Source organism: Platichthys flesus, chromosome 13 (genome assembly GCF_949316205.1).
Source record: "Platichthys flesus chromosome 13, fPlaFle2.1, whole genome shotgun sequence".
Lineage (NCBI taxonomy): Eukaryota > Metazoa > Chordata > Actinopteri > Pleuronectiformes > Pleuronectidae > Platichthys > Platichthys flesus.
The window spans coordinates 4,304,265-4,325,983 of record NC_084957.1 but is presented as its reverse complement, the minus strand read 5'-3'; the positions used below and the strand labels follow the sequence as shown (position 1 = coordinate 4,325,983).

Genomic DNA, 21,719 nt, shown 5'->3' with positions numbered 1-21,719 from the left:
TTGTTATTCCCGCAGTGTCGGCAGGCAAATCAATATGAAATCAAATGAATATCTATCCACCGCTGCCCTCACCCCCCCGAAAGGAGAGAAAACTGAGACTCGGCACTGAAGTGTCATCAGTCATCTGAAAAGTCTGGGGTTGCTCGGTAGCCAACAAACCATGTGGGGAAATGAATGAGTAATGTTCTCCCGCACCTCCGCAGCTATTTTGCTCGGTGCCCTTGAGCAAGTCACTTAACCTCGCACTGCTCCAGTGGAGCAACGACGGAGGTGAGCAAGAGCAGATGCTGGACTTTTTTTTTTCTTTTGCAGAAGATATATGTAGTTGGACTCATTTTTATGAGAGACTGTGTTGTTGCGCAGCTTTTTTGGCAAATTCTTTTAAATGTCATTCATCTTCTGTGGAAGCAGAGCAAAGCTGAAAAACACCCTGTGGGCTCTTTCTATCGAGGGTTCAGGAATCAGAGAGCGTGCGTCATCACAGCTGTCTGCTTATCACTCCATCATATTTCTGACCAGCTCGTGATTCAAATACATCACCGGAGAATATGACATGAACCACTTCCAGTCGAGGTCTTCCCATTTTAAACCAGTGAGAAAGAAAAATCATGTGAAATAACCCAAACAGCTCCAGCTCTGCCAGAAGTGATGTTCACATGAGTGATCTCCTCACTTGGAGGGTGAAGCCGAGTGTGAGATTATAAAGTGACACCTTCAGCTGTTTGTGATGGTGTTTTTATTCAACTATTACAACTTGTACGTGAACATCTCCAAACTATTTTATAAACATGTCAAAATGCCAAATATTCAGTCTGTTTTAGTTCAGTTTAATATCCTGTCTGTAGATTTCCACAAAGATTTGATTCAGTGTGTTTGTACTCGTCTGACTCTTTGGGAGATTCCTTTCTTATTTTGTTTCCCCACACATATTAATATCTTACCTTTAATCTTTAATAAGTTTTAATGTAAGTTACAGCCCAGAACTTTTTTCTTTCCTCTAACTGCATCAACAAAGTTCTGCTCAGAATAATGAAACACATTTCTCACAGTCAGAAACGACGTTAAGCAGCTTATGTTGTGAACAGTAATCATTTCTCCACCGCTGTTTTATTAACTGAGATTTTTTGTTATCACATTGTGCGACGAGAATTATATTCACAAATCTGCACCTTGTGTGGATTCTAAAGGTCCAGATTTTTTTTATATCATTCATATCATTTCCAAATCTAGAAAAAAAGCAAAAGTATGCTTTATAAATTGGTTTTGTCAAATCATCTATTTTCTCGGTTTTCATTTGGATTTTCCACTTCAATGTCAAAACCAGTGGAAAAGACTGAGTGGAGAAAAAATTCTACCATGAAAAAATCCAGTCCTTCACATTTGTTTGCCAAAAATACATCAATGAAATGGAGAAGACCCTTCATATGCAGCACATGATTTACGACTCGTGTACTCAGTACTTAACCTACCAAGTGAATGACATCCCGTGGGTTTGTTCTGCTTTTCTCACCTGCTTCTGTGTTTGTCTCCTCCTCTCTCTCCCCCCCCCCCCCCCCCCCCTCTCTCTCTGCAGTGCAACAACGACTATGCCCCGGTGTGTGGCTCCAACAACCAGAACTACCAGAACGAGTGTTTCCTGCGCAGAGACGCCTGCAAGCAACAGTCTGAAGTGCTCATCATGTCAGAGGGGGCCTGTCCTGCTGGTGTGTACATTGATATATATCCACACACACACACACGTTCACACAGACACACAAGAGCACTGATGGTGACACATCTCTGCAGCTCAGCACATTACACAGACCTCAGTCTATATGAGACACTTAGACCAGATTTACCAACAGTTGAGGCAACATGCACCTTTTCTGGATGGGAGGAATATGTGGAGCTTAAGGCTGATTTACACTGAATCGTCACCAGGTCAGTTAAGCATGAGCTGGTATCGGGTTGCACTGGTAGTCCAGCTCCTCCAGGCACATCCATACATGAGGTCCCAAGAAGACTCAGTCTCAAGAACACAGAGGAGACACCAGGAGACAGGCTGTGACACGAGGAGAGCTGGACAGGAGTGTAGACGAGCATCAACCCAGCAGCAGGACGGGTTTCTGCTCCTTTGTGTGAGGAGGAACAGGAGGAGCACAACCAGAGCCCGACTGGAGGACCTCCTGAATTGGCAGGTCCGCCACTGGCTCCTGTTCTCTTCACAGATGAGAGCAGGTTCACGATGAGCACATGTGACAGGAGTGAACCAGTCTGGAGAAGCTGTGGTGAACGTTAGGCTGTTGTAACATCAACCAGCATGACCAGTTGGGTGCTGGGTCAGTGGTGGTCTAGGGGGGGCATGTCCTTGTGGGGTGGCACAGACGTCCATGCCAACGGTTCCCTCACTGCTGTTAGGTCTGAGACCTTACGCTGGTGCAGTGGGTCCCGGGTTCCTCCTTTTACTGGTTGCTGTGGTTTTGAATTCAGCCCTTAATGGTCTGATGATGTTCCATTGACCGTTGTTACATCATTCTGTTCCCCACAAATTATACAATGCACATCAGGGACTGTGGGCTGAGGCGTAGAGTGGTCGTCCTCCAACCTGAAGGTCGGCAGTTCGATCCCCAGTCTGACCCATCTGCATGCTGAAGTGTCCTTGGGCCCCCCCATAGAATAACAAAGTGCTGCGAATAGATGCACTGTATGAATATGTGTGTGAATGTAAAACTGTATTAGACTAGAAAAGAGCTTTATAAATACAAAACCATTTACCAAACCATTCAGGGAAGATTTTGGAAAGATGGATCATTTGTTCATCCAGATCTGATTTCACTGTTCCCTTCATACTTCTGTGTACACACTGGGCACAGTTCAGTTTATGCAAATGCCTCCACTAGGTGAGATTCATTAACTCCTGACTGATGCATTATTTCAAAGGAATTACAGAAAAGGTTGGATGGAAAAACCTCTGGAGGTGACAGACTGATGTAACTTCCCAAAGTCTAATGTAACAAGCAGCACCACATTACAGTGACACGTCTTTTCACCGAATACATAAAGATTTCATCATCGCTGCACGAGCTCCTCACAAAACAGTGACGAGCGCTAAACGAGTTAATTACACTTATTTTAAACCAGTTTGCTGAACAGAAGGTAAACGGGAAGGTGTGACAGCTGTGACCTTTCATTATGAAACGCTTGAATATTGTCAGAAGGCATAAAAACGTTCATAATCCTGCTTGTGCCACACTGTCATAGGGAGTTACTGTAACGCTGTGGCCACGAGGCATGTTCAGCAAAGCAGAACAATCAAATATCTGAGTCACACATCGTCTCGACAGCCGTTTCTTAATCACTATATTTTTTTCTGGTACGTGTAGATCATTTTTTCCTCTTATCTTCCGTAAAAGAGCATTTGAAAGAGAACCTGGATTAAAGGGGTCCAGTGAACCGACAAATTTTTATCAAGTGCTTTACGAGTCATTTCTACTTCAAAGAATACATTTAGAAATTCTGTGCAGACAACTTTAGATTCATTAACAACAGAGGAGGTTCAACTGCATCGCTTGTATTCACAAAAAAAAACAGTTTAACTGACTCGTTTGTTATAATCAAATAAATCAAAAATACAATGTAAATCAGCATCTACAGGATACATGTCACAGCCATGCTAGCAGCAGGTTCTTTATGGGATGTCAATGTTGCTTGGTCACTCAATCCAGTTCTCGACTGATTCTCCCTCCAATTACATCAACAATTACACATTTTTTGAATTGTCCACCATACAGGCACATACATATAGATCTGGACCATGAAACAATATCCATAATTATCCCAATTTCAAGGTCAAATTCAACTTTATTGTTATATGTTCATAGAAGTGACTTAGATGCAGTTTATCTCTAATCCCTGCTGTAAACCTACTAGTAGACAAAGCATATAAGTACATGGCATGTAAAGTACTCAAGTGACATAAGTACACAACATAGTGTGCAGTCAAAAGGGCACGGGGTAGATAGGATGTAGAATAGCTGTAAAAAATACTAGCAGATGTAGTATAATAGCAGAATTAACAGAATAAAAAGGTTGAATGTATTTCCTCCTCTTGATGCTGATAGACGCCGTGAAGCATCAATGAAGAATGGTGCAGATTTCATTTATTGTTTCATCGCGGAGCCGTTTCCGAACATTCATCTCGCCACAATTGTCGCTTTCCATTCCGGTGAGAGAAGAAGAGAAAGGCCGTCAACATAATTACTTCGTCTATACGATGATTGCATTGTCTTTCGACTCAATAGTGTGTTATTTGAGTCAACACACAAATTTGTGTTTTGTCTCATCATATCCAGAGGAATCTTTCCCATTTGCCGCTGCATATTACCGATTGAATGACAGAATGTAAACACAATTATCTCAGTGGAGTAACAGTGGCTGCGCGTCCAGGTAATGAATGTGCCGCACAGCAACAATCAACAGGTGAAGTGTCAAAGTGAACCGAACAACAGGTTCTGCCGGGTTCCGGTGACTGTGATGCATAAATCCAGCTGTGGAGCGGTCCTGGTACAAATGGCCACCGACGGCTCATTCTCGTTTTGTCTTCACCGCTTCAAAATGAGAATAAACTCTTTCTTTTCGAAATCATTGACAAGTGGCCGTGGCACATGCGGGATAATAACTTTGCGGTAATAAGAAATAAAAAGCTCCACAGAGGCAAAGCCCCTCGTCTCCATGTGATTAGTTTCACACTCGCTTTATCTTGTAATATTTCCAACAGGGCCTCAGCTGGTTGTAGATTATCCTGAAAATGTTGGAAATGCCCTTTTTTTAATTTAACCAACACCTTGCTCCCTTTGTTCCTCACCCTTTCCCTTGTTGACATCCACTATTGTTTTTCATCCCACCGTCGGAGCACTCTGCGTAATTATCTCCCATAATTGGGATTACTGTTTGCTGATATAGTTCGGTGTTTAAGCTGCTGAGTGGGCGTCTTCAGCCGACAAAGGTCAAGCACTTCATTAGCGTTGTGGTGGAGACCAGTGGTTCTATATATGCAGCGTGCGCTAGCAAAGGTTCCTGGTCGTATAAAAGCTTCGGGAACGATTCTATAGGTGTTAGAGGAAATCAACGTTTCCATCTCATTGACTGAGCAGAATCTGTGACCGCTTTGATTAAGACCAGAAAACGTGTTGTCCCCCCCAGCTTCACTTGTTACACCCTAGAAGGACGCTTAACTCAGGCTCCCCCTACAGGCAGGAAGTGGAATTTGCTGTCGTAAATGCAAGTTCCAGCCACTCTGGTTGTAATTTATCAACCCAGTACACCAGAATAATACAGTACAGCTCCGGGCCTCCAGGGGACGCTGTGGCAATAACAGACCGTTCTCCCTTATTATAAGTTTGTGTACTGTTAAAAATGATTTTGAAGCTTTTGTTTTAGCTCAAACACGACAAACTGTTGCTTTAACTGTTTTACATTTTCGTAATCATGTAACTTCCTGCACTTCACCAGAACGTGTAATTTGGTTTGGCCCGTGTTAAATGTTGAATCCTCTGATAACGAATCCAAGTGAAGGAGCACGGACTTTATAAAAAGCTTTTTACGCCCACAAAGGAATTGGCCAATTAGTGCGTGATGCTGTGAACAACGTGTGAATCCACAGGCTGCGTTGTGTGTTTGACTTTTTGAAGGCCTACGCGAGTCGCTGCAAAAGCCAAGACGGACTCACTGGCTCAGTTCGAGCAGCCGCTGACTCAGTGAGCGCGGCTGACAGGCAGCCAGCAGAGGTCCATTAAAAGACCCTTGAATGGGCCCAGCTGAGCAGAGGGAACATGTGGAGACTGAGGTGGAAACGTTAGCGCAGTAACAGTGGTGGTGTCTGTGTGCCAGTCGGGGGGCCGCGCAGAGTCACATGAAATGTTCCGGCCTCGCCTCTGAATCGCTTGCTTGTGGGTCTGTGTGTGAGGCCCTGTGTGTGTGTGTGTGTGTGTGTGAGGCCCTGCACACCAGACATGTGACAGTCCGAGCCAGTGCATGTGTGATATGGATTTGTGTATCTTTGTGTATCTTTTTAAAACGCAGCAGAGATAAAGAGCCCTTTCTTTTCCTATAACAAGCAGTATGCTTTAGAGAAGTCCGGATTCAGACAAGGATGTCAGTGTGGTGCTGTCCTCTGACAAGCAGAGCATGAGAGTGGTTCTATGTGCCCGGCTCCGTGTCTCGTGTTGCACACAGATCTCCACTTCATGCCCGGCAGTATACGCCTACTGAACCGTGAAGGAATGCTCTTTGAAAACGGTTATTTCTAAAGATTTTATTTATGAACCAGCGATCAAGGGACGAGAACGATAATTTAAGATGAATAAAATGAATTAAATCACAAACAAGCGGTGTCACTTACGGCCAAAACACAAGGGACACCTGTAAAATTATGGGTATACGAGGCCTGTGAAGACCAAAGCAGGTATAAACCTCCTCCATTTGAGTTAATCTGGTCCAAATACATTTTCTGAATTTTGAAATGGAGGGAATTTAATGTCACCTCATTAAAAACCAAAGAAACCATAAATAAATCACATTGGCACTCAGTGGAACGCATACCTTGACCTAGGATCGATAGTCTATGGAGATTAGAGAATAACTGCACAGACTATGAAGAGCTGTGAATAGGTGTTTACCAAACTGGCCACCGGTCAACTTCAGGTAGAGCTCGAAAAGGCGGTGAAGTTCCCTGGGCTGTGTGCACCTCTTGATGTTCTTGTGGATTAACACACAGTGGTGCTGGTTTTCTCCCTTAATGGCAGAATGGATTAGTTAATGAGAATTAATGAGTTGGTCACTTCCACATTCCTGGTTTTGTAGTTTTTGCATAAACCTGATCCACACAGGGACAAACAAACAAACACAACCCTTTGTTATCTGGTAATAAAAAGATTGATATAAGATAACCTATATGTTTTTTTTTATCTAAAACCCTCTACTACAATCATACAGTACGAAAACATATTTTTAACCTACTTTTAGTGAAATAGCTCTTGTTCAGAATAGATCTAATTGACGTTGGGTGATTCAAATATTTATTTTATCTAAATGCTGTTAGAATGCGTTAATGGAATCGTGACTTTCACAAACAGCCCTTTTTAAGGAAAACAAATGTATGTTGTTGGTCTGCAAGTTAAACCTGTGATGCTGCTGTGTGGGAGTTTGTGTTACATAATCCAACACTTTCATGTGGAAGAAGTACACGGCGGGCGGCGACTTCTGAAGCGACTCCTCGCTCCTCTCGACACCACTCAGCCGTGTAGCTGATACTCTCGGCTAAGCTAACTTAAAATGAGTGCAGCACTGGAGCATGTTGAAACAGCTCGAATGCCAGTGATGGGAGCGACTAATAAAAGTAAGGAGGACGTGTCACAACTGTTTTACACAAGCGGTGCACAAACTGCAACAAAGCAATCCTCTCTTCTCCCGTCGCTTATTGTTCTCTCTCTCCTTTCCCCCTCTCCGTCTCTCCATCCTACTTTCTATTTCCATCTTCCAAAATCCCATTAGCGGCAACAGTACACAGTGTAATGGATATATGTCAGCTCGCCGGGGCCCGCACTTGTTTCCCTTGGTGGGATGAGAGATATCATAAAATCTCTGGGGGTAAACTTGGTGAAAGGGAATCTCGATGTAGTGTTCATAATGTAACTTTAACTCTCCACTCCCCTTGTAAGCAGATCAGTGTCGGAAAAAAACAAATAAAAAAACAAGCAGCCCCACGTCTGCTGGTGCCGAGAGAACAATCCCAGTGTGCTAAGTGACGCCATCGAGGCAGAGACAAACATTTGAAACCATTGCCTCCGAGTTTTTGTCTCCGAGGAAAGGCATCTTGTAAAGACGTGTGCATATCATTTCATATCATATGTCCCATCGCACAGGTTTAGGTTTGTGGCGACACACAAAGTGGCGTCTTCTTTTCGCCCATTGTCGACGTCTCCGCTGCATCTGTCAGACGACAAAGCACATTCTCACTTCTGCCATTCCAGTTCACTCCGGTCTTTATTACCTTCATGCACCCGACAGATAAGCAAGTTCTGATTGAGCGTCCGATAGCGGGAAGAGCTCCCAGTGGTGCAGAGCCAGTGGAAGTTGATTAGCACAACATGGTTCCACTTCTCCATCACATCGAGATGCTCGCCCAGCGCAGTGAGGAGCAGTTAAGCATCAGCTTAGCAAAGCAAAACCAACCGAGTGGTCTATTTCCCCCCCGAGGAGAGAGTTAAGCTTAGGCAAGTGCTCACAGAGCATTTTCCAACTGAGTTCACAAAGTGAACAGCATCATTCTCAGGAAGCCATTAAGCGGGACAGTGGCAGAGAGTTTAATTGACATGTTGTTAAAAATGTTGATGACGTGTTTTAATCACTGTTGTGTGGGAGCGCGTGTCGCCTGAGCACGGACAGACGACGGGCGCCATATGTTCGTCTGACGAGTTAAGAATCACAGCTCAGGGTTTTCCTCTGTGGAGCTGAGCTGAGGAGAGAGAGAGAGAGAGAGAGTCATCAGGACATTAGCAGAGCGCCGCTACGCTGAAACACATCCCGGTGACTCAGACGCAGGAAGTGTGAAGAACGTTCAGGACGTTTCACCTGTGGCACGAGAAGATCAGCTGAGGTCATCAATATAAAACGTTCTGGTTTCTATCTTATCTACACGTGGCACCTGTATCTAAGTGAAAGCTAGGGTTGGTAATCCTGGAGAAGCTAGCAGGAGCAGGCCCCACGTTGGGCCTCTCATCAAAGCTGCAGCCCCGAAGACACACGGACGTGCACCGACTGACAGAAGCCAGAAGCCATCTTCTTTTCCCCGTGACTCACTCACTAACTTCTCTCTATCTCCTCTGCTCCAGCGGCGTCGGTCTCACACGGTCGGTTAGTGACAGGCAGGTGCACCGGCCAATCGGTTCATTCGGACCGGTCGTGGTTATTTCAGCCCGGCGAGTGGCCTCAGTCTGCGGCTCTTTTTCCTTTTTATGTTTTTTTCCAGTCAGCTGAGTGATGGGTTCCTCAGGGAGACGGATCCGTGCCAAAGTCAAAATGGCTTTTATTCATTCCACATGAAAGACGTGTGTGTGTGTGTGTTTTTTTGTGTGTGTGTGTGTGTTCGTGTTTTTTTTCTCCCGGTCCCTTCTCAGGCTGGGAGAAGAAGATGTCACACGTTTCCAATCATTTGAGATTAGAGATGCACTGATATGACACACTGAGTCAAATAGATGGATCGGGCCTCAATGACCAAAGGGCTGATCTGTTCTATTCTGACTCAGTGTGCATGAGAACATACTACACCATGTGTCTGCACTGTGCTAAGAGAAGTGTACATGTTGCTATAAGGAGAGCGGACAGAATGATCCCAGTGTCCTGCCCCCTGTGACCTTCAGATTGTTAAACTCTGGTATCTGATCAGTTTCTTGTTATCGTTCGATGCCCGAGGAAACAGAACGAGTCACATCAGTGCCTCACGGATCAGGATCTGGCAACAGTTGAATCAAAAACCTGGTGACAGTTTTGTGGTGTCTTTTTTTCGGGGGGGGGGGGGGGGGGGGGGGGGGGCGACTGTAGATCAACAATGACGGAACCACATTCCCACAGTCCTGAAGGAGAAGATTAGCTTCAGTCTTTGGAAGTGAAACTCCTCATGAAATTGAATTAGTCATAAGTTTCTAATAGAGATCTGAAAGCGTCTAGCGGAGCTTTTTATTGAGGAGATCATACAAAACAAAGTTATAAAACAAATGTACTGGGTTAAGGTCAAAGCTTTCAAATATTTTCCACTTTAAAATGTCTAAAAGTGAGAAAACCTATGATTTATATTTTATGATGTACATTTTGTGGAACAATATATTAAGTTACATTTTCTGTATGAACGTATTGACATGCTGCTCCCTCATCTCCCCCCCCCCCCACTTCCCTTCCTGCCACACTGAGGCCTCACTGTTTCCTCCACTGACACTGGATGTAACCTGTGTCATGCAGAATCATCAGATTTGAGCCTGAACACTCTACTCTCTCGTGGCTATCGTGAAGGAAACTTTACTACATCAGTTAAAGACAACTACCACTGTATATAATGAAGCCTCTGAGGTCCCAGGGGCCATCTGTTCTCTTCACAAAGGTCAGGTAGATAGTTAAAGTTCCAACCCCTGTGGCCCATGGGTTTGAAGCCCCCGTTTCCTGCTGAGCTGAGATAAAGTTACTGTAGAGTTTAAGAAGCGAAATCATTTTAAATGTGCAAAACAAGTGAAAGAGAGAACTGCACTGAGGTCCACTTGTGGCTATGCACACAACTGCAGCCTGACACTATGAGGTCTGATTCTGTGTGTGGACAGAAACAAGTTTGTGGACAATAGCACGATTGTGTGAGTAAATGGCAAATAGCTACAAAATGCTGCAATGAATCAAAACAGCATGTTGGAGATCTCGTGTCATTCTGAGTTAGTGTCAAAAAAACGTCTTTGGTTCATAATGAAAGTGACAAATTGGAATATGGCGAAACCGCCACAGTTTAGATGATTAGTGGGAAACGCTGCTTGAGCAAATCACAACTAAACCCATGACTGTCTCCGTCTTGTGTGAAGTATCACCTTTTACCATGTGTATTATACTACACGTGTGTATTTATGCATAAGAGGAACTGACATGTCTTTGTCACAAAACACAGAAAAAAGTTCAACCGGCAGACAGAAGAAATTCAAATTCCGGAAAATGCCCAACAAACCTGGGGAACCTGCTTTTCTTCTTTCTTCTCTTCTAACCAATTTCTCCAGAACTCAAATACAAAACCATTTGAGTCCTCTTCAGTCCTCTTCAGACCTTCTCTGCCACGTTCCAATTCTCCCACATGTTCCAAGGTCCCTGGAATCCAGCTGATGTTCAGAGAAGGAGAGACAGCAGAGGGCAGTCGGCACGGCAGTGTGTTCCTCACATTAAAGACGCCCTGTGAAGTTTGCATGTGAACAAAGTGTTTCAGTGTGCATGTGTGTCTGTGTGTGTGTGTGTGTGTCGTTGAGGTCAAACAAATATGTTGAATGAAACCCGATTGTGTCTTTACCACAGTGCAGTGTGTATGTTTGCCAGGGGATTTGTCTTTTCAAAGATCAAATTGTTGAAGCAAACGAATGTGCAAGATGGCTACGTTTGTATTTCAGCCTCATTTTCTGGATAGTGGCAGGAAGTGGTGACGTGTCGGCCATCTTGAAACACGGTGTATTTTTTCACCACATCTACCACTAGAGGCTTTTAACACAGCGTGAGGTGGAGAGTGAGATCTTAGAAGAAGTTGTCATGGTTTTTCAAAATTATCTGGAAATTAGAAAACACTAGATGTTTGTCAGGTGATTTAACTTGGTGATTAAGGAAACTGAATTACTCAGTCAAGCAAGCAAAAGAATTAGATTTAATTAAACCTCTTTAATTCTGGAGTCAGCTTCACCTCACTGGTGATATTCAGACTTTCCCTTTAATCCTCGGCTCCACTGAACTCGAAGAACCATCCCACTGCAGACGTCTCTCTGCCCCAGTAGAAATGTCTTTTATTGATTCAGAGCTTATGAACAGTGTCAGTATCAGGGACGGTTTGCTGGTGGGACTCCATTTGTTCTGGAGCAATGATGGTCCCAGTTCTCCAGCTGGTGTGTGCACCTCTTCCTGTAAAGCCCGCTTCACTTGGGCACTGCCATGGAGCTGAGCTATTATACCCCCCCCCCGCTGTCCTCCGAGACCCTGCATGATCTCTGGCCCCGGGCGTTTTAGCAGATCGCTTTATCCTGCAGCTCAAGTTACACGGCGGCTGTTCTTCAGAGCACTCATCAGGATCCCTTTCACAGCCGTACTGTTATACAACTCGGTAAGCTCGGCGTGTTCCAGGCAGCTTTACACAGATTCAGCTGAAAAGCCACGGAGAAGACGATGGGAACACAAACACACGGAAAACTGGAACTGGAGAACATTCCCACAGCCCTGATAGGAGGGTTCACAGCTGGGGGGGGGGGGGGGGGGGGGGGGGTCGGTATCATCACTGTGCTGCTGCAGGAAGGGGACGAAGGCAGAATGCTCAACGCCTCAGGGCATCCTCCACTCTCCTCTTCATCCTCCACTCTCCTCCTCATCCTCCAATCTCCTCTTCATCCTCCTCTCTCCTCCTCATCCTCCACTCTCCTCATCATCCTCCTCTCTCCTCCTCAGCCTCCACTCTCCCCCTCATCCTCCAATATCCTCTTCATCCTCCAATATCCTCTTCATCCTCCTCTCTCCACCTCATCCTCCACTCTCCTCTTCATCCTCAACTCTCCTCCTCATCCTCCAATCTCCTCTTCATCCTCCAATCTCCAGCTCTCTCCTCATCCTCCACTCTCCTCCTCAGCCTCTCCAAGGTGTTTTCATGCACTTCTTTTATTTTAACTCTGAGTCTCAGTATCACTTTCTGCTTTATCTTCAGAGAAATCTCCTCTCGCTCAAACACATCCCGCATAGCACACACACACACTAACACACACACACACACACACTCATACAGACACACGCATAGGCCTAGACGCACACTCACACATGCAGATGCTCGCTTACTCAGCTAATGTCTGTTGCCGCTTGAGCCTCAGGTTAATAACTGTTTAATTTTTTCTTCTCCTCTGCAGATGCCGGCTCAGGATCAGGAGACGACGGTAAGATGACTCACCCTCCTCCTCCTCCTCCTCCTCCTCCTCCTCCTCCTCCTCCTCTTTCTCCTCCTCCTCCTCTTTCTCCTCCTCCTCCTCTTCCTCCTCCTCCTCCTCTGCTTTAGCTCGTGCGCTGCTTCTTGCTCATTGTGTTTGTTCACTGAAAGTATGATCGGCTGTAGCAGTGAACAGAAGGATACACACACATGCTTTGGGACACTTTGGGAAAGTCAGTTCATCTATAAAGTACAAAGTAATAAATCCAAAATATTCAAATACATAAGATCAATGTTAAAATAAATAAAATAAACAAATAGAACCTCAACGTATAAAGGGTTTAAATAATCCACTAGCACTTTTAGGAAGCTAATTATCAGTAACCTCCAAAATGATCCGAAGTGAATCAACTCCTCAGATTCTGTCTCAAACATTAGGACCTTGATGATTGTCGTGTTAGACTCTGCTGGTTTTACTTGCTGTACCTAATAAACTGCCAAAAGGGGGTGGGTCTGCCACCTACTTTGATCATTACCCAATCGTGTAAATCAAATGTAAAACAGTCACGTTATCTGTCACTGTGTAATATCCACTGCAGGACACATTTCAGAGTCGGCTCTTCCTTTGCATTGAATCTGCAGAATAGAAAGACTATCTGTGAGTCACTGCTCTTCATTACATGAGAGACGAGAGCTCTGCTCAGCTGCGGCTGTGGTGGATGATTGTGCAGCAGATAATTATAATAAATAAAATAAATATGTATGATGGATTTTCGGTCCAAACTATTTTCTGTCTTTCTCTGAGCCGATTTTTCATACCATCGTGGAGATGTATGGTCCGGGAGGTCAGAGATGATTTGATTGTTCTTTTTCTTATTGTTGTTTGTTTTTGTTGTTGCAGTTAATGAACACTGGAGCCCAGAGAAGATGGGAGTTTAGAGGTGGTGATAAGCCACTGAGCGTTTATTGTAATAAGATGGAAATAAGCTTCGGGCTGTGACTGACTTCTTATGAATAGCTTTTCTGAATAACTGATCATGTAAAAACCTCCAGTAGATGAATAATGTGTCGTTCCACTGAGACTCTAACTCGTTATCTAATCTCCTAACGAGCCTCGGCCCTGACGTCTTCACGGACTGGACACAGTCGGCTGTGGAGTTTATCCCTCAGTCTGCAGGTGTGCGTGCGTATACTGTATTTACACTGGTCCTCCTGTGTGTTTACCCATGCAGCTCCTTCAATAACTCTCCAGCATGGAGCTTCACCAAAGCATATGAGACAGAGATTGAAAAAAAATAGAGATTAGTCCCCCCCCCCCATCCAAAATAAGATGGCAGACAGTTGGATGAACGAGCGGAAATGAAACCGGTGCTGGGTCAACAAGAGGGACAGACAGACAGAGGGAGGGGGGGGGGGGGGGGGGGGGCTGGACAAAGACATGGCCCGAGGAGAGTCGCAAAAAAGATAACGGCAACTGAGGAAGCAGAAGGCGACGGAGGGAGAGAAACAGGACGGACGGTGATAAGAGGCAGGAGAAAGAAGAAGAGGAACAAAATAAACACGTGTGTCCTATGGATTGAATATGTTTACAAAAACAAAAACCTGGAACTCGAGGTTTTATGCCACTCCCAACTCGAGGAGGAGGACACATGTCTTCCTCTTTACTTCCTCCTCATCTTTATTCATTCTTAACATGTGGAACGGCCCAATCTCATGTTTGTTATGAGGTCAAAGAACCGGTTGAAAACACATGAGGCTAACATTAGCTTAATTGGTAGCTAGCGAATCTGGTCAGGAAAATCCTATCAGTAATATTTGATGGGGCTTCGCGGGATCACTTATTGGAAAGAAACAAAGATGAGTGTGTCCCTGTGTAATTCAACAAGCAGACTCACAAAATGTTATTATCTTTTTTAAATAACAGGACTTTTTATTAGGAAAAAATTATGAGGGAAATAAAACGCGCTGTGAAGAGTACAAAATGAAAATAGCAGTTTTTAAAACACAAAAGTAGTTAACATCCAGTACAGAATTAAGATTTTAGATGATGTTCACGTAAATAAACACGTTATTCCTCCAAACTAATGCAGGGATTAGTACTATAAATACTGCATTTTAATAAATTCAGTCTTTATTAGGGAATCTTTAGGATTCATAAGCAAAATGATACCAGAAATGTAGATTGAGTCCCTTAGAATAAAACTGCGTGTGATCCCTGTAGATTTGTATACAGAATGTTGTTCATAATATCATCGACCAACACACACAGCTCCAGATGGAGTTACAGCATTGCACAGGGACAGCATCAGGTGGGGGAAGACTTTGGTGTCATTATGCACCTTAAAACAATCCGCTCAAACCAAGTGACAGAGGCTTTTCCTTTTCTATGAAAGCTTATTATGAACGCCGACCTCGTGAGACCTCTCCGTGGCTCAGAGGAGAAGCTGGAGTTCTCTCCTCAGTCTCCAGCTGTCAGATAAAATATGAGGAATCGATCATTCAAGAGGACGAGAGACAATTAAGGAGAAAATCGCTCCGGGGGCCGAGAGGGTATTCGTGCAGTATAGGAGTGAAGGTGTGGGGAGAGGAGAGGGCAAGGGCAAGAGGAAGAGTAACACAAACACACCCTGGAAAGATAGAATCATTGCAGAGGTCAGAAAAGATGGAGAGATTCAGTAGAAGAGAGGGAAGGGAAGGAGGAGGGAGGGGGGGGGAAGGAGAGCTGCTGGTGTTTTATGAGCGGGGGAGAAGGTTAAAGAAAGTGGTTGTAAAAGGCGGGTTGGACTCCTATTGAGGAATCCAGCAGTGGGGAGCCGTCCTGGTAAAAATCAAATGTATTTTAATGGTCAATGATAAATCTACACACATAAAACTTGGGTCAGCTGGGTAGTTGCCAGTTTCATTGGCTGGTGTGATTGTGTGCGTGTGTTTGTGTGTGTGTGTGTTTGTGTAGAGCAGCCACGATGCATCAAGTGTGCCTTCCTGCTGGCTCTTTGTGAGTCCTCTTGCGTATTTGCGTCCTTTATCTGATAAGTGAGAACACGAGTCGACTGCACAGCGACATGCCCTCACCACACGAGCGCGGTCACATGGTTCCTTCGGGCAGAATCAGACATTTGTCCAAATCAAATTGCACAGTGGAGAAATTGAATTGCACTCACATGGCAGGACAAAGGGGCAAGCCAGGCCGGGGATTCGTACGGGTTTCAACACTTCCTGTCCAGAAATAAAGAGCGGTCAGAGAGTTGAGCTCATTTGTTGAAACAAAAGAAAAAGATATAAAAGACTGAGATCGGAGATTTGTGGCTGTGAGATCACTGCAGAGATATTTTTAGCCGGACCAGCAGCCTTGCCTCATGGACGGCAGTGACTCTGCTCTCCCACTGCTGTGGTTCAGACTGAGACTTCCTAGTAACTCTTGGGTTTATTGCCATGAAAGCGTCTGGGTGCTGGAGCAGCTGCTTGTTCACTACGTGTCAGGACCATGGACAGCTCCAGCTGGAGGGAGACGTCTGCACCGAAGTGGACGAGCACAGAGTCTTATATATTATATAGAAGGGTGTCGTTTTCATATTTACATCTATATATTATAAGCCAAATGTTGTGTTTAAATGATATTGTTCATGTTTTAGCAAAATCACACATAGGCCATGCTCCTGGATGGATTACCGGGGAAGTTGGTGGAGGGATGTGGTTTGAGTCAGGGAGGAACCCATTCAACTTTGATGTTGATATGAAGAAAAACTAATTTAAAATGTTTCACTGATTTCCCATGAAGGTAATAATTCTTGTGTCTTGATTAAAACAAATCAGGCATGTTGATAAAGAAACATGAGTTTTTGCAATTTGCAATTTGGTGACTTTAGGAGTTATTCTGCTAACCTCTCCAAAGCTAGACAGTTAATAAACAGGATTATACAAAAGTCACTGGACTGATTTCCACAAAACTTGGTGGAAGGATGAAGTTTGGGTCAAGAAAGAACCCATTCAATTTTGGTGAGGATCAAGGATTTTCTTTTTTCACTTAACGGGCGTTTTGAAACCGTTTTTTTGGTTTGTTTTCTCAGCCTGTTGCAATATTAGTTCGATAACCAGTAACCTTAGGTTTACCTTATGAAAGACTCACATGTGGTTTATCTCTGTGCCTTCTATGTGGCGTTTACTCAATATCAAGTCTTCAGGTCTTCATTGCTCCTGTATAGAACCAGCTAGAGCAGCTCAGGAGCCATTAGGACACTCACGCATCAAGTCCCAAGTCCTGCTCCGTGGGTTCGGTGGCCCGGCGGCAGTAAAGTGACCTAATTTCACCGCAGCTCTGAAGTGTAACTCTTATCTAAATGAAGCGCTCTGTCAAGGTCAGAAACAGTGTCCCGTAACTTATCGGAGCCATTTCTCAGTGTGAATGGTAAAAAAAGCGAGTCCATTATGAGTCCTTAGCCGCAGACAGAGAGAGAGAGCACGGGGACGGCCTGGAGTCTAATTACCAGTATTTATGGGGCACTCTTCAAAGTGTCTCTCTCTCTCCGTATTCTCAACCACCTGATTCTCTTTGTGCGTCGCTCCTATTATTCCCTTCGCTTTGTTTAGCTGCAGACTTTTTCAAGCTTCTCAGTAAAATCGAGGATATTAAAATCACCATCCTGCCGTTCCATCGCTGTGGATTAGACCCGGGGTCCGCGGGTGGATCAGAGAATTAGATTAGTGTTTGTATACCCGAGCGCCACGCCCCTGTCGCCACTCTTCATTCCACATTTACTTTTCTGAGTGTTGACTAATGAAAAGATAAACACTGCACTTGGCTTAATTGAAATACAATAGCGTGATTGGGGTAATTAATCTAATGATCAGACCCCAGCAACACTATGGATTTGCAAGCACTGTATTAATTAGAATTACGGGCGAGGCTTCAATAAGCTGCAATTATGAATTCAATTTTAATGGATCTCCGTCCACCAGTTTGCAGCAATGCACAAAGATGATTATAGAAGGAAGGACGCCATGATTTACTGTTTTACTGAATTTCCAAATGTTGTGGTGGAATATGTTTAATATCAAATCTCATGAATGGAGGAGCCTAATGTTAACATTAAGATGAATTAATATTCTGTAATAAGCTATTCCCTTTCCTATCATCTTACATATATATATTATAAATCTGAGTTTTGTGAATATTCTTGCAGCCTATTGGAATCATTGTTTCCCAGAGTGCATCGTGAGAAGTGTTGCAGTTATTACTGGTGCTCTCTCTCTCTCTATGGGTCTCTCTCTCTGGGTCTCTCTCTCTCTCTATGGGTCTCTCTCTGGCTCTCTCTCTCTGGCTCTCTCTCCCTCTCTGGGTCTCTCTCTCTCTCTTTCTCTCTCTGGGTCTCTCTCTCTCTCTCTCTAGTACTCTCTCTCTCGCTTTGTCTCTCTGGCTCTCTCTCTCTCTGGCTCTCTCTCTCTCTGGGTCTCTCTCTCTCTCTGGGTCTCTCTGTCTCTCTGGGTATCTCTCTCTCTCTCTGGGTCTCTCTCTCTCTCTGGGTCTCTCTCTCTGTCTCTCCCTCTCTCAAATTGACACAGTCTGTCTCTCCCCCCCCCCCCCCCAAAAAAAACAAAAAAACTAGTCTCTTCTCGACCCGGCAAATTTCTAGGCACCCATTTGAAATTCCTCGGCAGGAGGATTTTTCTAGTTTCAAACGCTGTCCTGCTGATGAGCTCCACCACGTAGTCCCCGACATGTTTGAAATCAGAACAGAATAGAAAAGATGTAACTCATGTAAAGGAGCGGAGTGACCCGGCGGTTCCCCTGGCGACTGGTCCAGCCTCCACAACCACGAACTGGTGCACCAGTCACACTGCTATTGCTATGGTAACCCAGTTAGAGGTTTAGGGAGGTGAGTAATCTAATCTTCCCACTTTGTGGCATAACGATAAGGCTCACCACCGCCAGCCCACCCGTTTCTGTGTGTGTGTCTGTGTGTGTGTGTGTCCCTGTCTGTCCTATTTGGTCATTCTATGCTTCATGTCTTACTCACACACACACACACACGCACACGCACCCAGAACCTATCAAGCCAATATGTTCCACCCTAATAGGCAGGTGAAAGCCGAAGGGCAGATAGGCTTCCAGCCTCGGAGAGAAGTCTGAACCTTACTGAAGTTGACAGTCTGCACCAATATCTTCAATATTAAGGGAAAGCTTTTCTCTCGGAGCTGGAGTCGCACAATGTTCTTGAACTAAAAACAGACTTAATCGCACACAGAGATCTTTCTGTAATCACAAAACCTTTCCTTCCAATTACTGAGGAACATTTGACATGGACGTGTCAAATCATTTTTAATCATTGAAGACACTCACACTCTTCTGTTGGCAACAAAACGGGGGTTTAAAGTCTCAATCGTGAAATAGAGTTTATTGCACAATTCTACATTTAAAATTTTGGGATTCAAGCCCAATGTAGGAGATGTTGTTCTCCTTATGTAGCACAGCAGGAGGGAGCAGGTCTGGAGGCTAATGCAGTAGATGGGTGCTCTGCTGCATTCATGCAGGAGACTGGAGGTTGTCCGGTTACATGGCCACAACAATAATCTTCCCCTGACCTTAACCAATTTTAGTTGATTAAAGTTTTGTCTTCATTACTGTGGATATTTAATTGAATTGAATTTAGCTGTAAACTTCTAATTAGTCCTCTCAGTGCTAAACAAACACAAAGAAACAAGTACGTAGGTGCTATAGTTGTTGTTGTTGTTGTTGTGTCTGACACTTGCTCATTGCACAGAGCCACAGTGGGAATGCACAAAGTGAGCTGTGATCTTACTGTTTCCTGAACGCTCTGTACACACAGACACACATAAAATGGGAGCTTTTGAAAATCGGTACTTTGGAAGGCGATTGTAAAAATGCTGTTGGCGTGTTAACGAGAGTCTTAAACGCTGAGGAAGCACTTTGTAAAACTTTATTTACCATAAACACATGCTGCTGATATTGTAGAAATTACATCTTAACTACTTAAACATTTACATAGTTTAACAACCTTTCCATTGGTGGTAATTTCCCTTCTTGTGATGAGGTCGACATTAAAGAGCGTTTCTGCAAATTGCCTCACTTTTGGTTGCCAGCGGTCAACAACGACCTCTGTCTCTTTTTACCTTATACAATGTCTGAATATGGCAAATGCAACACGGCTGATCTTTGTATCTGTTTAGTTTCTTTATATATTTCTAATTGCAGGCAGATGAGATGTTTTCACCAAACTCATAAAGTCACAAAGAGCTGAAGCTGATCAATATTGATGTAAACCTGTGTGACCTTAGGGAGCTTTCACACCTTGGTTTGGCCTTTTCAGTTTGGCTGAAGCCAAGGTGTGAAAGGTGCTTCAGACCAAGTGACAACAATAAAGTTTGACTAAAGGAGGTGGTCTGGGTCGGGGGTCAAAGATAGACAGATGCAAACCAATCAGTGTCAAGTATAAGTAGACGCAGGTGACGTTGGTGATGGAAGAGGGTGTATGTCATTTAAAATCCTAAAACCAACAGGATCAAAGGTTAAAAAGACACAAACCGTTGAGTTGTCATATTTGACATCAGTATATTCAAAACAACAACATACACAGAGCTCTGCCATCCCCCCAAAAAACAGGTTTGCAGAACTAGAAACAATTTTAACAAAGACAAGCTTCAGGCATTAATAAATTACTAACAGAAAAATACAAATTGAGTGAACTTTGACCTTATGCACATTTCTAACTGCAGAAAAACAACCAATTATTTACTGTGTTCATGATCCCTACAAATAGTGTAGCTTCATTAAGAGTAGAGACGTGGCAAGCTGGCAGAGTTGTGTGAGAGAAAGAAGCTTGAGCCTAAAGCGTGCGGGCTAATTCAATAAAAACACATTTACAGGTTAATGCATTTCACTCCCAAAGAGGCTCTGCTGAAAAAAATGATGTTTTCATTTGTACATATTAAGTCACTTTGGATAAACATCTGCCAAACAGCTGGTTATCGTTCTACCGAGTTTAATATTGAGATTCACGCTGATGATGATGAAATAAAGATGAATGTTTTGAACACACACAAACAAACCCTGGGCCTCGCAGGGTGCAGTGTGTGGAGAGGACGGGCAGATGAGGCTTGTTGGAGTGCTTATGAAGATCCAGTCTCCACGTTGACTCGGTCTCACAGAACATACGTTAAGGACACGAGGAGAAGGCTCGGCCCAGAAGGCTTTATACTGGCACAGGGATAACGTTGTAATCTAGACCGAGAGGGATAGGATCTGCAAATGAGATAGAAGCAAAGTCGTTAGATCCCTTCATCCCCCCCCCCTCATTTCCCATCTCTCAACTCTGCTGCTCTTGCCTTTCCTCCGTCTCTCCACGGGAACGTATCCAATCATGCCACTCTGAAGTTATTATTAAAAATTCCTTTGCCTGTGTGTGCATGTGTGTTTGTGTGTGTCTGTGTGGGTGTGGGTGTGGGTGGGTGCAGCAGAGGCTCTGAATGAAATGAGCCAGGCTGGGGCAGCATGGAGGGTTCAGACAGTATCTGGAGTGAGGAGGCGGCTCGAGTGGCGAGTGGCAGCCGCCGCCTGACAGAGCTATCAGCGGAGAGACGGGTGAAAAGTGGGACAGAGACCGGCAAGAATAGCAGGGGTCACCTCTGGGCCGGCCCCCCCACCCCCGCTCTCACAGGCATCGGGGATTTTTTTATTGTCATGTATTTTTTTTTGTCATTCTGAAAATAATGGAACAGGGACGAGGAGAGTGGCACAGGAGGGGGGGGGGGAGATTGCACTGAAGCGAGGCCCACGGACAGGGAGGGATGGACAGAGATTGGGATGGAGAGGCAGGAGGAGGATTGGACATTGCTTTTCTGTAATGGCTGGGTTTGACTGGGATTAGGTGAAGGAACAGGGGGAGGGGGGGGGGGGATCAGGTGGTCACTTCCAGCATGAATTTGCCCCTGTGTGTGTTTTTTAAATGGCTAGTGTCATAAACCGGCCCTTTCCAGTAAGAGTGTAAACTAAGGGTCAGCGTCTGTGAGCCGTCACATCTGACTGGAGGGACACTGG

At 44.5% G+C, this 21,719-nt stretch overlaps 1 protein-coding gene across 1 annotated transcript in view; it reads left to right on the top strand.

Annotated features, from left to right (window-relative positions):
- tmeff2a (transmembrane protein with EGF-like and two follistatin-like domains 2a) overlaps positions 1-21,719 on the top strand; it is a 96,850-nt gene that overhangs the window by 37,140 nt on the left and 37,991 nt on the right. Inside the window, exons 3-4 of the mRNA XM_062403447.1 lie at positions 1,574-1,703; positions 12,651-12,677. Coding sequence (XP_062259431.1) covers positions 1,574-1,703; positions 12,651-12,677 — 157 coding nt within the window. The remainder of the gene's footprint in view (positions 1-1,573; positions 1,704-12,650; positions 12,678-21,719) is intronic.